We start from the raw sequence: 13,369 nt of genomic DNA, 5'->3' as shown, positions 1-13,369 counted from the left end.
AGAAATTAAAAAAAATTGAACGAAATTGGGAAATTTCGCGCGGGAACGAACGGGAAAGACGAGAGACGCGAGCGGCGGGGGTGTGAGCCCAGGAATGGGAACGCCGTGTGTCGGCATTTGGTACCGTGATTATATCTACCGAGCACCTGCCACCGAGTACCGATACATGATTACATTCCCGCTAACGGTGTCGGAGCCCTAGCCCCGGCGCCGCATCGGGAAACTATATAAATATCAAATGAAAGAACGCGAGGGCATACGTTTCCCTCCTTTTCAGTTTGTCGTTATATTCTAATCGAATAATATAAAATTCCTTCCGTTTATTCTGGGTTTTGGGATTCTGTTCTTCTTGCCTCTCCTCTAGGGTGGGATTCGGGAGAGGAAGGTGGCCGTCCGTGTTTGATTTAATTTCAGTCACTTTCTCTTTCACTCCCAAAGGTGAGAAGTTCTGATCGCTTGAGGTCTGCTATAGAAGATTCCTAGCTTTTGATCTTCGTAACCTTTTTCATTGCTTTCTTCCGATCTACCTTTTTATGCTCTTAATTTGTATCTATGTTGATCTACTATTTTGATCTTTAACGTTCGTAGTGTGAAGGTTTATATGATGAGAATGTATAGATCTTCTCTGTTTCTCTCTTCGAAGAAACGCATTGATGAACTTATCATTTACGCAAATGAACTTGACCAGGTGATTCGAAGGACTGGGTTAATTTTAAAGAGCATCTGAACTTGCTTGAGGATGGGTTACATTGGCGCTCATGGCGTTGCTGCTTTGCATAGGCACAAGTACAGTGGTGTCGATCACTCCTACGTGGCCAAATATGTCCTTCAACCCTTTTGGAGTAGCTGTGTGAATCTCTTTCCCCTATGGATGCCGTAAGTGGTTGTTAATTACTGGTGATTGTCTTCTATTGTGGCGAAGTGAATCTCCTGACTACCTAATCGCGTGTTGTTCATTAGATTCATTTTTCTCCCCTACTATGAGAGAGATTCAATTAGTTTCGTGACTTATGGCTTTTAGTTGGTTGCCACAAGTTCCACAGTTAATGAGTTGGTTGACCGTAGTTACCTGTAAACTGGTTTTCCTTTTATATCTGACCCACTCAGACATGTTCTACCGATGCAAAGAGGAAGCTGGTTTCTTCGTTCACTTCCAATTTCCCAATTTTTTCTTCTCATCAATTGGTTCTTCCATATTTCATCGTCAAACATTTCACTTAATCATCAAGGGTTTGGATAAAATGGACAAAAAGGGAAGTTCAAAAACTCTTATAGACGCATTTTCATCAGAGTGGATGATGGGGATGATGAGAATCCGTATTGTTATACCTTCCTTCCAGATTTTTCGTGTTTGTTTCCATGTAGGCTGATTTCTCCATTTTGATTTTAGCCCAGGAGTAAGTAATTTAGTTAACCTTATATCCATTAATGCTGATATTTTATCTAGGCATGAAAGTTCCAGTTTTTCTTAGTAACGTCAGATGCTCCCATGGATTCTTTCCTGTTAAAGAAATCCAATTATTCAGTAATCACTTTGACAGGTAACCCCTTGGATTTGGTGAATGAGAAAGCTTAAAGCCTTGGGACTAGAGCAAGGACCTCTTCCCTATTGGAGTTGTGGTGCCCCCTCTAGGCCAGAGTCGTCAAGAAGATTACTCCCTTCTTCCAGTATATCTGTGAAGAAGCCTTCAGTTACAAGTGATCAAATTTTTGATAAGCTGACCATTTGGCTGAATGGGACCTCTAGTTCTCCTTCAGGTGACCTCTCTTTTAAAAAGGAGGGGATATAATTTGATTTCACCACCAAAGCCCGCGATAGGATTCATCACAACCTAACCTAAAATCCACAGGGGTTGCTACTGTCTCATCTCATTAGCTTGTAAATTCCATAGGGAACACAAACATTTGATTAGCCAAAATCATTATACACATTCAATAAGTAATTGTAGGTGCTACAACTTAGTAAAATAGCAACTCCCCAGTAGTTCTGGTTGCTATAGCACAAAAAGGGAAGAGACAAAAACCAAAGGGAAAATAATTACTAAATCCCGTATGGGAACTAGTCCCTCTAATATTTGGGCTTAGCATATTGGCCCATTCCTATGAAAACCTCAAAAATGCCGATCCAATGGCCCATATGACCCATTGGAATCTAAAACTAATCCCAACTTAAAGTCAAACTTGAAGAATAAGTTCAGATGGATCCAATAAATTTAGTCAAATCCAAACTCTTCTTTGCTGGAATGCTGGATCTCATGGTTAATTGCCAAACCATGACATTGTGGACAATGATTTTGCTGACCAAGTGACTCAAAAAAACACACCATACCTGGTGATAAAGTTTAACAAGACATAAATAGTCCTGCGTGCTTGTGTATACTGTACATAATGTATTAAATCCATGTTGCCAAGCTAGGATATTATACTGTGTTCAAGTCCTGCATTTCGTTACATCATCTTTTTATTTATCTTTTTGTTAAATACTAATAGAATGATTCCGTATCAAGTCTAATAACTTTTCATGAATGTTTACTGACTGTATCCTCTTTTCTATGTTTGCATGTTTGGGTGCTTCTCCAGGCCAAACATGGTAAGATATTCAAACGTCTACTATATCTTAACATACATTTTCTTTTTCTTATCTGATAAGATGGCCTGCTGTTGATTTCCAGATAACTCTCACAGGTTTCATGTTCTTACTCACTTCTGCAATGCTTGGCTATGTAAGTTGGAGATAACCATGATTTTGCCCTTGTTCGTATTTTTTGTACATATCAATTTGTGGTTCTCTAGTTATACGGCTGTTATACTAGATTACATCGTTTTATTGACATGTACTTAATTTCATGAAATTCCTAGTTGAGTTTAATCTCATATATTGGTTTTTCTTGGGTCTAAAGTCTTGGTAACCAGCATCATGATGGATTTTACATCAATACTTAATTCATCAAATTTGATTAAACATTTGATCTGCTGAAGAACTCCTTATTGATTTGACATCTTTACAGACAAAAGTCTTCAAATGTGTGTGCATGTGTACTTGAATCTTATATATTATTGTGAAGCATCGCTTGAGTTTTGTTCACCTTAATTACTCAAAGAACTAAAATTGAACTTTTTTACACATTAGATTCTCATTTGCAAAGTGCTGCCAACAAAGAATGAGTGTCATTTGGCTACACGTGTATCTAAGACAGATTTGGGAGATTGGAATGAAATATGCATTTGATGTCCATATTCCATTCTCAAAGAATGTAGTCTTAGCCAACTAGTCCCATTCATTTCATCACTTTTAATTTGTCTTTAACATCTTAATTATTTGAAGATTTATTTCAGTCGGTTTTCAGTACCGATTCCTAATGATAAACTCCTTTAAGGCAAAAGTGAGACCTAACCATGTGCACTGGCATACTCATTGAATGGACAAAGGATAGTAGAAAAATTTTGAAACATGTAAAATATGCCTTATTCAGAGATAGGACAGGGACCCATCGCCTACTCAAACCCTGTCTTTACCATAACATGGACAATATTGGGCACAATGAAAAAAAAGCGAACAGTCATGTGATCTAACGCACTGACATTCATGATCCAAGGATGTACATGTACTTAAACTAGCAAAATATGTACTTAAACTGGTACTGTGGGAGCAGCGTGAGAACTAGAGGTAGGCTGGTCCAATGAGAAAGAAAGCGTCTGTAGCTTAGAAGCAGCAGGTGCAGAGCAGGATTAGCTGTCTCAGTTGTACTGGCCTGGAATTGGGTTGGAACAACCATGGCCGCTACCGGAAGCATCTGTAGCTTGCCATGTAATTTTCTGCAGAATTCCTAACTGGGGCACTCCTTGGCATGGTATTCGCAGATCACTGTAAGCCTTTTCAGATGAAGAACCACTAGTCATTAGGTGCTCAACACAACAAAGGTTACCAGAAAAGAGAGCTGGTTGCTCTGGTATTGCTGATATGTGCTGTTGAAGCATATAAACTGGTGCTGTCTTCAGCTGGATCATAGAATAAGTCTGCTCAACATTTGGAAAAGACCTTGACTCAACACTTGCGCGTGAAACTGATTGAATCAATATTAAGGCCTGCCATGAGGTGTGTCAACCATTGTGGTTGCCTGAAACTCTTTTAGGTTTCATAACTCAATGAATTTTGTGACAGAGTAAATTCCTTTTGTTTCAGTTCATGGACAACTAGGATGAGAACTGATTAGGGATGGCCCCGAAACACTCCCACTCCAAGCTACTCCTGCTGAGCTAGATGCATTGCGATTTCCTCTTCTGTGGACGCACCGAAGTATGACCCGGGACGGGAGGAGATAGACTTCTCTGGCGGGATTTCTTTCGTAAATCCAAAAATGCAGATTCCTAAGGAATTCCTGCTATAATAGCTCTTTGATAGTGGAGAATTTCAACCTGTGTCTATTGGGAAGTAGTCCTAGACTGGTAGATGATCAAGTAGGAGCCAGCTTTTCCAAGATCTTAATCAGAACCATCTTATGGGACACCATGTATGGGTTTGTTAGATTTGGTTAGGGCTCAGTGATGGGGTCAATAAGAGACATCTGTGGGAGAAGTTGAGGATGATCTTTTTTTGTAACAATGCCTGTTAATCTCATATGGGGTTGTTTCGGTTAGATTTCAAGGCAAAAGGGTGATTTCTTGAGAATGGGGAGAAGTAGAGATATCTCTACGGGATGTAGATGGGAAACTTGTAGGTATCAGGTTGGGACTAAACTTGGAGCATAGATAATGATGTGAGGGGCTGATCATCCAAGTTATGTTGCTCTGGCTAAATTGGTTTAGATGTAATTTTTGTTTTCATGGTTTTAGGAAGTATGAATGATCAAGAACCTTGCTGGTTTTTAGGCTAGAGATGTTAGAATTGGCTGAAACTTGGAGGGAGTATAGGTAATGACGTAGGGATGATCCTCCACGTTTGGTTGGATTTGGATGGCAAAATTCTTGGTTTTTGGGTTTTACCCTTTTAGAGAGTTCAAAGTTTGAGAAAATATTTTGGTCTCTAAATAAATTGGGTATTCAAAATGGGGTCAAATTAAGATCTAAGGTCACTAAGGTTGTGGGTAATAATGTGCCTTAAGTGAATTTTGGGTCTCTTGGTAAGCTTAAATATTCAAAGGGGAGGAAGAAAAAGGTAATAGGAGAAGGGGGATGATCCTCCACGTTTGGTTGGATTTGGATGGCAAAATTCTTGGTTTTTGGGTTTTAGCCTTTTAGAGAGTTCAAAGTTTGAGAAAATATTTTGGTCTCTAAATAAATTGGGTATTCAAAATGGGGACAAATTAAGATCTAAGGTCACTGAGGTTGTGGGTAATAACGTGCCTTAAGTGAATTTTGGGTCTCTTGGGAAGCTTAAATATTCAAGGGGAGGAAGAAAAAGGTAATAGGAGAATGGGGCTTGGGTGCTGGCTGCTACATTCTTGGATGGGGAACCCTTGCATAAATCTGTGGATGTGCTGGACTGGCTGTGTAAGCTGAATCGAAAATCAAAACAAGGACCTTGTCTTGTCTTTATCAAGAAATTTTTACTGAAACTGTTATAAGATTCCTTACCAGGGCTGAAGCCCCTTTTTTTTTTTTTGGGGGGGGGGTTGTGAAATGGAAACACAGTTCTGACAGAATAAGACAATTGGAAGCAAAGCTGGATGATTTTATTAATATAATCAGGTGTGTCTTTTCCATCAATTTAGTGGTGGAGGTGGGGCTATGTATTATGTATGCATTTACAACTAAAGTCCAAATGGAACATGAAACATGGACTTGACTCCAACTAGGAAAACAAACTAGAATTTGACTTGGGGCGTATAATCTAACCCTTAGATGGACTCCCCATTGTGGGCTGCTTGCCTGCTTCATTATAATTCAACTTGAGATAGAAAGGCTGAAGTTAGATAAGGACTAGACTGTCCTATCATGGCTGGGCAGAATTATCAAAATATCGTTACCAGCCGATGTTATTTAAAGTCATTAAGTGAAAAATAAACCAAGTATGGGCCAATTAGAGCCCACTGATGTGCTGCTGGGCAGCAAGAATAGGGTTCAATTGGTACCTTGGGCTTTCAGTGTGGGTCTTGGGACTTATATCACCTGTCCCCCACTCTATTTATGATATGGAGGAGCAAATTTTGGAATGAATACAAACTAAATTACCTTTACAAGTCGATATGACAATTTTCCATTGATCCCATTTATGAAACATAGTGTAGCAGAGATGATGATATTGAGACGGATGTGTGGCAGAACTAGGTAGGAAAAAGCAAGTAGTAATCATGTTACAGCTGATTTTTGAGGGGCTCCAAACATGATGAGCTATGAGAAAGTCGTTTGAGCCCACCTAACAAGAGAAATTTTTTCCAGATAATACTGTTGACCATTCTAACTGTAAGATTATTAATGATCAACAGGGATCTTACTCAAGCTGCATTGTAAGTTGGAGTCAGACTTTCAAGTCCTAAAAAGGCAACTTCCTTATGTGGACCGATTCAATCACATAAGTATGAGGACTGCTTTTCTTTTATTGTGCAGACAATTTCTGGTCAGACAACAGAGGAATCACATCACTAGAGAGAGAACGTAAATAAACTGTGGTTGTCTGTCTATTAGAGATCTCTAGGATTCTTCCTGAAACAGGCCTTCTCATCACAGGAGTTAGGAACAGCAGAACTCCTACAAACAACCCCCCCTCTCTTTTTGTCTCTCTTCTCTTCTCAAACTATTGAATGAAGGCAAGGGTTTTTGTTTAGAAGGTCAAATGACAAAAACACCTTAAATGTGCACTGAATTAAGTATACATGTATTTTTTTTGGGTGCACATTTTAGTGAGGATGTGAAAGAAAAATCCTTTTTTTTTTTTTAAAACTCCGTTGATGAAAGCTCGTACGACATTGTGATTTTATGGTTCCAGAACATATTTTTAAACCAAGAAAAAAATGAGCGTTGCAACATTCTTTTCTTTTTGGCTCAAGTGTGATGAGATTTTTCTTGATTTTATGAGGATATCATTGTCTTGTAAGTAACTATTTTTTGGCCTGGCTAATCAGTAAACATCATCATGAGTTCCTTAATATGGTTTAATTTAACATTTTCCTTTTAATATTTTTAAAAATAAAATTTCCTTCGTTAGCATGAGTATATCAGAATTTCATCTTGTTTTGTGACACATGGATTCCATAAGTTACTTCCAATCTGCAAGATGGCACAATTAGTGGTGTGTCAATGCTTAACATCCATTTTACAATGTCAAATCAGTTTCAATGCTTAACATCCACTTTGCAATGTCAAAACAGAGTACCACTGTACTTTATCAAAACATCTGCTTGAGCATATCCATGATGTTAAATAGAAAGGTGACTAAAGTGATTATTGCTTGCTGAATAGGAAACTGTCAGCGAGGATTGGGTTTCCTTAATAATTCCACGACCTTTATTGAAAAATGACTTGCTGAGTAGAAGCTGTTGACGAGGTTAAGACTGTTTAGTGTTTCGCTTCGAGGAAATCTCCCTTTGGCTTCCATTGGTTGCTTATTTGTTTGCATTTTGTTTGATATTTGTGCTAATATATATGTACACAGTTTAGGAGCTCTTAGCTTAGTCAAGGGAGTCTCTGCTGTCTTTTTGTTCCATTAACAACCTTTTTTCTCTCCTTATGTTTCTTTATTCTCATTTTTCCCCATTCCAGATCTATTCACCTCATCTGGATTCACCTCCCCCAAGATGGGTTCATTTTGCACATGGGTTGCTGCTATTCTTATATCAGGTTTGCCTTATTGTCCCTATTCCAATTCAGTTATGCATCTCTCCAGCTTAGGCATGATGCTTCCCTTATTTGATTTCTATTTTGTGTGCAACTTTATCCCTATAAGCATGGATTGCTCAAACTTTGAATTTTTATGGATTGTCTTCCTTGATCTCTTTTTAACACTTTCATTTTGTGTTACTTATCTTTCCCTGTATGATTGCATGATTGCACTGAATAAACCTTTTGTTGATACTCGACCTTTATTTGTGTTATTTTTCTTGGACTGAATATCTTTGTTTGTGTCATCACCTAGTTACTGAAGTTCATCTAGCAGTTTATTATTTTGTTTGTTTAATTACTGTATTGAATTTAGCACACTTAATAGTCTGTGGGTATAACTTAACTTTGCAAAGTGATCATTTACTATTACTCCCTCCTTTATTGACTGGGGCTGAATCAAAATGCCGAATCGCTGTATAATGCTTGTATGGTTGTCTGCAAGATCGACATGGTTCAGTTTTCTCTGTGGTAAGGTGGTATTGTTGGAATAGGTCTCCAATTTGAGTTTGATGATGTCAATCTAAGTTGTTTCAGGGTTCAATATCCCTGATTATGGGTTGCTATGGGCCCACCTAGACATAAAATCCCAAATTATAGGTAAATGATGGCAATTAAGTAAAACAGGTTCAACAGAGGAGCAAGTTATTTGCTTAAATGGAAACACATGTAATGAGGGTGACACGTGAATATAACAATGACAATGGTAATGATGGGAATCTCTTAGAACCAAAAGGGCTTAGTTTTAAATTTAGGCAAGTGTTCTTCTTTCTTGGAATGTCACAGTTAAACTATTAGTGGTGAGCTGTTTCTGATTCAGTGATGATTACTCTCATATGAGCCCCTATCAATCAAGATTGGAAAAAGGAAAACTATATTTATATTGCTAATCTAGGAGTATCATTATTTTGGCCAATAACCACCAGAAATTTCCACCAGGAAAACAATCTTAAGTATACCACGAACTGGTTCTGATTCAGTGATGATTACTCTCATATGAGCCCCTATCAATCAAGATTGGAAAAAGGAAAACTAGATTTATATTGCTAATCTAGACGTATCATTATTTTGGCCAATAACCACCAGAAATATCCACCTGGAAAACAATATTAAGTATACCACGGGGTGCAAAGAATGTGCTTGTCTCTCCTCTATTTGTTCTTCCCATGAAACAATTCCCTTGCTGCTTCTGTCAGCAAGCGGGTGGTGTGTCTAACCCTCTCCCTAGTAAATCCGTGAAATTGTCCCAAGTGGAAACATAAACATGCTCTGGTAGCAGGTTGTGTTTTCATGGCAGGAAAGTTCTTTGGAAATAAAACCTTAGGGTTAAATAGCCTACTGGACGGAAACCAAAATCCAGAATTCTGAACCGAGTGGGCAGACAATGAGTTTGATCAATGAATTCAAAATATAGATCAGTATACTGTCCTACATGGAGAACTGCAGAGTGATATTTGGCAATACAATGAAAGGTTTAGATGGGGGCGGGCAGTTGGCTGAACAGAAATGTGGAGCAGAACGAGAGTACAATAAAGAGAAGAATAGTAGAAGAAAAGAAATATAATAAGAAGGAAGGATAATAGAAAGAGAGGAGAGGTTGAGACAATCTTGGCCAAACTTTTAGTTCATTTTATTGTCTTATGATTTTCATTGGCATTTAAGAAAAGCTCCCAACATATTAATAGAAACCCAACTCAATATGGAGATCTACTCAACTAGGAAATAAATTCAAATACGGGAACCACCAAAGAAACTACAATGTATTCTATCCTTTGTAATAAGATAATATATAATATAGGATTTGATCTTGTTTATTCTTCCAGCTGCCTTTTAACCAGAAAACCTGGTTCGGCTGGTTGCATCCTGGCTTGGCTTGGTCTTCCTACAATTTTTTTTGTTGACGTGGAAACTCCATATATCTCTGCATGATATAAAAATCAATTAATATATTTTGAAGAAGAATTCTAGTGATGCGATTAATTTTCGCCTCAGCAAAGCCTCATACCAAGTAATTTTGGTGAGCTATGCGATTCATTTTCGCCTTGTAACTAACAAACCTAGGACCCCATGTGCTAAGAATTCTTGGTAAAAGTTTTTGAAAGTCTGACTCCTTAACTGAAAACGTCACTCTCCTTCTGGGGGTGAATGCTAGAAATTTGAAGGTGGTTAAAATAAGGGGAGAAAACTAGTGTCTATTTGGGTCTATATGGACATTGACATATTTTATGGTAATATTTGGGCATGTATCCTTATTTGTTGTTAAACCAAGGAAATGTGGGGAATTTTTTCGTGAAATTTTTTAACAAGAAATCATGTTGAATTGTATATATAATGCATGCTTTCTTAAACCTTTCACAAAATGAAGTACTACAAAGATGTTAAATAAGAATTTTTTTAGTTGAAACATATATCATATGAGAAGGAAACTTCATCGTAACTATAAATTTGGTCTGTATCTAAGATATAATATTCACTCACAATCAAATCACTATGGTTTTGCTTTTTCCATTTGTGTATGGTTTATTTTTATTTTTTCCATACGCTGATTGACAAGTGTTCATGTGTCAGCTGGAATAGCAAACATTTTAATAATGGCCTCAAATAGTTCTGATTTACGGAACTAGATATGTTTAGCCTACTGGAAGTAGTTGTGTAACTGAGTTTAGGTCATTATGGTTGACCTTGAGCCTCACTGGTTGTTGTCAAATTCTTTATCGGAACATATCTGACTTCAATCTAAAGCTAGTACGAACATCCAACTTTTCACTTCTTGTCCATTATACGTGTCTTTTTGTCTTTTCAAGTCCTTTTGTAAAATGGTAGAATATTTTGCTGGGGGGGTTTTTAGTAGACTGAGAAACTAACTGTAGTACGCTGATCAAATATTCCATACCAAGTCAGTCTCGAGTCCATGCTTTCACCAATTGATTTCTTATTGTTGAAGAACATACTTGGGGTACACACTAGGACCCAGAATCTAAAGCCTTTAGGTTTCTAGGGTTTTCTAGGGTTTGATGTAGAACTTTTGTTCTTCCTTCATAATAAGCTATGAGTGCTTTTTTGATAAATAATAAATATCACGTACTGGTATATGAATAGTCAATCTGCCTATGCCAATGACTTATTTCTTTGTTACTGCCTTGAACGCTTTGAGAGGCAATTTGATATCACTTGAAATGCTTACTGCTTTAGACCATGTATGACAGACATTTGATGCAGTTGATGGGAAGCAAGCAAGGCGTACAAATTCTTCCAGTCCATTGGGAGAGTTGTTTGATCATGGTAATTTGTCTTTCCGATGAACTTTTGTGTTTGTTTTCCTAAAGAATGCCTCGTATTGATGATATCTTTCCATGAACTTGCGAAAATCTATCACAGGATGTGATGCGCTTGGATGTGCGGTATGTTTCCATACTTTCAGTTGACATTTTATCAATGCCCATTTTGCTTCTATAAAATATTCCCTCTTCTTCTGAAGTTGGAAGCTCTGGCTTTTGGGAGCACCGCTATGTGCGGAAGGAGCACCTTCTGGTTCTGGGTTATTGCAGCCATTCCATTTTATTGTGCAACATGGGAACAGTGAGTTATTCTGATGGTACTAAATAGGTTTTGTTTATTCAAATTTCGCTTTGCCTAGTTATATTGCGCCATTGGAATCAAAATTTGCCAAGTACCATATTTTTTGGATATGTGACTACCATATTTGTTACTGAAGTGTTGTGCATGTTTTTCATAGCTCGTCTGGCGATTGAATCTTTTTAATCTAGCAGTATTGATCATTGGTTTAGCCATGTGCTTTGATAATTCAGACTGTGATCTTGTAACTTTAACTGATTTGAACCGGATCTAGGACCTCCCAAAGAAGGCCCAAGGAGGTTGCCAGTATCCTGTGGCCCTACCAGCAACCCAGGGAAATTCAGCTAGTATAGGTGCATTTTGGTCATTTTGGATGCCCTTTGTCTAACCCAACTTGACTTAAGTAGACCAGAATTTTTTTAGGATTCTAGACCTACTCTCTCTTCTTCTTCTTTTTTTTTTTATTTTTTATTTTTATTTTTTTAATATTTGAGTTAGTCTTTGATTAGTTATGAAAGAGTCCCAATCAAGTTTGGAGTCCCAATTAGCGAGGGTTGCCCTTACTTGTATGCCAATTTCTACAAGGAGTCTAGTCCTACTCTTTTTTTGTAATTTGAATCATCCTAGGATGAGATATGTGAGAGTCCTTAGTAGAGTTGGATTTCTAATTAAAGTAGAAGGCTCTTTGCTTGGGCTTGTAAGTTGGAGTCCTATCTTAAAAGGGATTACTTCTTACTTAGATATTTTTATGTATAGCACTTTGTTTAGTTAACGGTCTTGGTGGACCTAGTTTTTTTTTGCTTTCCAATTTGGGTCCAAATAGAAGTCTTAGTTTGAGTCACTTTCTAATGTTGAATCCTATTGTGAGTCAATATATTTAAGGCTATAAATATAGCCCCTAGCTTGTAAAGAGGGCAAATTTGATGCTTGAATAAACTTGAGAATTAAAGGTGAAATATTGGAGTCGTGGGTTTCCTGAGGAAGGAGGCCTGCAGCTGCTGCTGGTGTTCAAGTTTTTCAACTTCCTGTTGCTCCTACAAGTAAGTGCAAACATTCCCCCACCTGCAGTCCCCACCTTTTCTTCTTCTTCCTTCTCTTTCGCAGCCCTTCTTCTTCCTCCATCCCTCTTGCCTGTTACAGCCCCTCCCTCCTTCCTTCCCCCCCCCCCCCAAAAAAAAAAAAAAAAAAAAAAGAGGAAAAAAAAATCGTAAACACTAGGTCACATCTCTCCTCTCCCACATCTCAATTCCTTTAGGAAATCTTCCCCCTCCCCTGGTTTTCTTCATCATGGTCGAGTGATTGTTCTTGGAGCCTTGGAGGTTATCTATTTTGATAGGGTTCTGCTATGCCGCCTTCCTTGGTGAAATCTCATCCACTTGTAGGATTTCCTGTAATTATTCTCTCTACATGTGCCCTATCCATTTATAATTGTTTGCCAAATTTTATTTAGGTCAATAGGATTACCAGATTATGTCAGGGCTACTTTTGTTAACTGATGCTGCATCTTGGGACTCTGTACTTATTCCTCTTTTCTGTTACATGACTCGATAAGAAATTTCATTTTTTTTTGTTTCAAAAAAGTTTCTTTTATGTGAACTAATGTCATTTATTTATTCTCGTTGTTGAAGGTTAAATTGTTGAGTTTACTGACAATGATGTTATATGTGGTCTAGCTTCTTTACCAATACACTTATTCTCCCAGTGATAAATGGACCGACGGAAGGTCTTCTGCTGATTTATCTAGCCCACTTTTTTACTTCTATTGTTGGTATGTCCAGATTTTATTGCTAGTAGAACATGTCTTTAATTTTATATTCCAGTAGGTTATTTCTGTCAATTTCGTAAATTATTTATCATTAACTTTTTGCTTTTACATTCCCGCTGATACGTAATTTCTTCCAATTCCAGGTGCTGAATGGTGGGTCCAACAGTTAGGGAAATCCATGCCCTTCTTCAGTTGGTTACCATTTTTTTATGG

The 13,369-nt window shown here is 37.7% G+C and overlaps 1 protein-coding gene across 4 annotated transcripts in view; it reads left to right on the top strand.

Annotated features, from left to right (window-relative positions):
• The first annotated feature begins 253 nt into the window (after positions 1 to 253).
• Positions 254 to 13,369, top strand: part of LOC149025687 (choline/ethanolaminephosphotransferase 1-like) — a 30,428-nt gene continuing 17,312 nt past the window's right edge. For 2 of the 4 annotated variants that reach the window (XM_089145875.1, XM_089145874.1), the window contains exons 1-8: positions 904 to 2,590; positions 2,673 to 2,723; positions 7,699 to 7,776; positions 11,022 to 11,097; positions 11,194 to 11,216; positions 11,294 to 11,394; positions 13,065 to 13,159; positions 13,300 to 13,368. In XM_089145875.1, the coding sequence (XP_089002001.1) occupies positions 2,561 to 2,590; positions 2,673 to 2,723; positions 7,699 to 7,776; positions 11,022 to 11,097; positions 11,194 to 11,216; positions 11,294 to 11,394; positions 13,065 to 13,159; positions 13,300 to 13,368 (523 nt within the window). In that variant the 5' untranslated portion in view covers positions 904 to 2,560. Of the gene's footprint in view, positions 439 to 688; positions 877 to 903; positions 2,591 to 2,672; positions 2,724 to 7,698; positions 7,777 to 11,021; positions 11,098 to 11,193; positions 11,217 to 11,293; positions 11,395 to 13,064; positions 13,160 to 13,299; position 13,369 lie in introns of those variants that run through there. The other 2 variants (XM_089145876.1, XM_089145873.1) reach the window with 2 other exon arrangements.

This window comes from Hakea prostrata, chromosome 2, assembly GCF_041222555.1.
Source record: "Hakea prostrata isolate BN-2017 chromosome 2, UWA_Hpros_2, whole genome shotgun sequence".
NCBI lineage: Eukaryota > Viridiplantae > Streptophyta > Magnoliopsida > Proteales > Proteaceae > Hakea > Hakea prostrata.
This window is presented reverse-complemented; position numbering and strand designations above follow the sequence as displayed.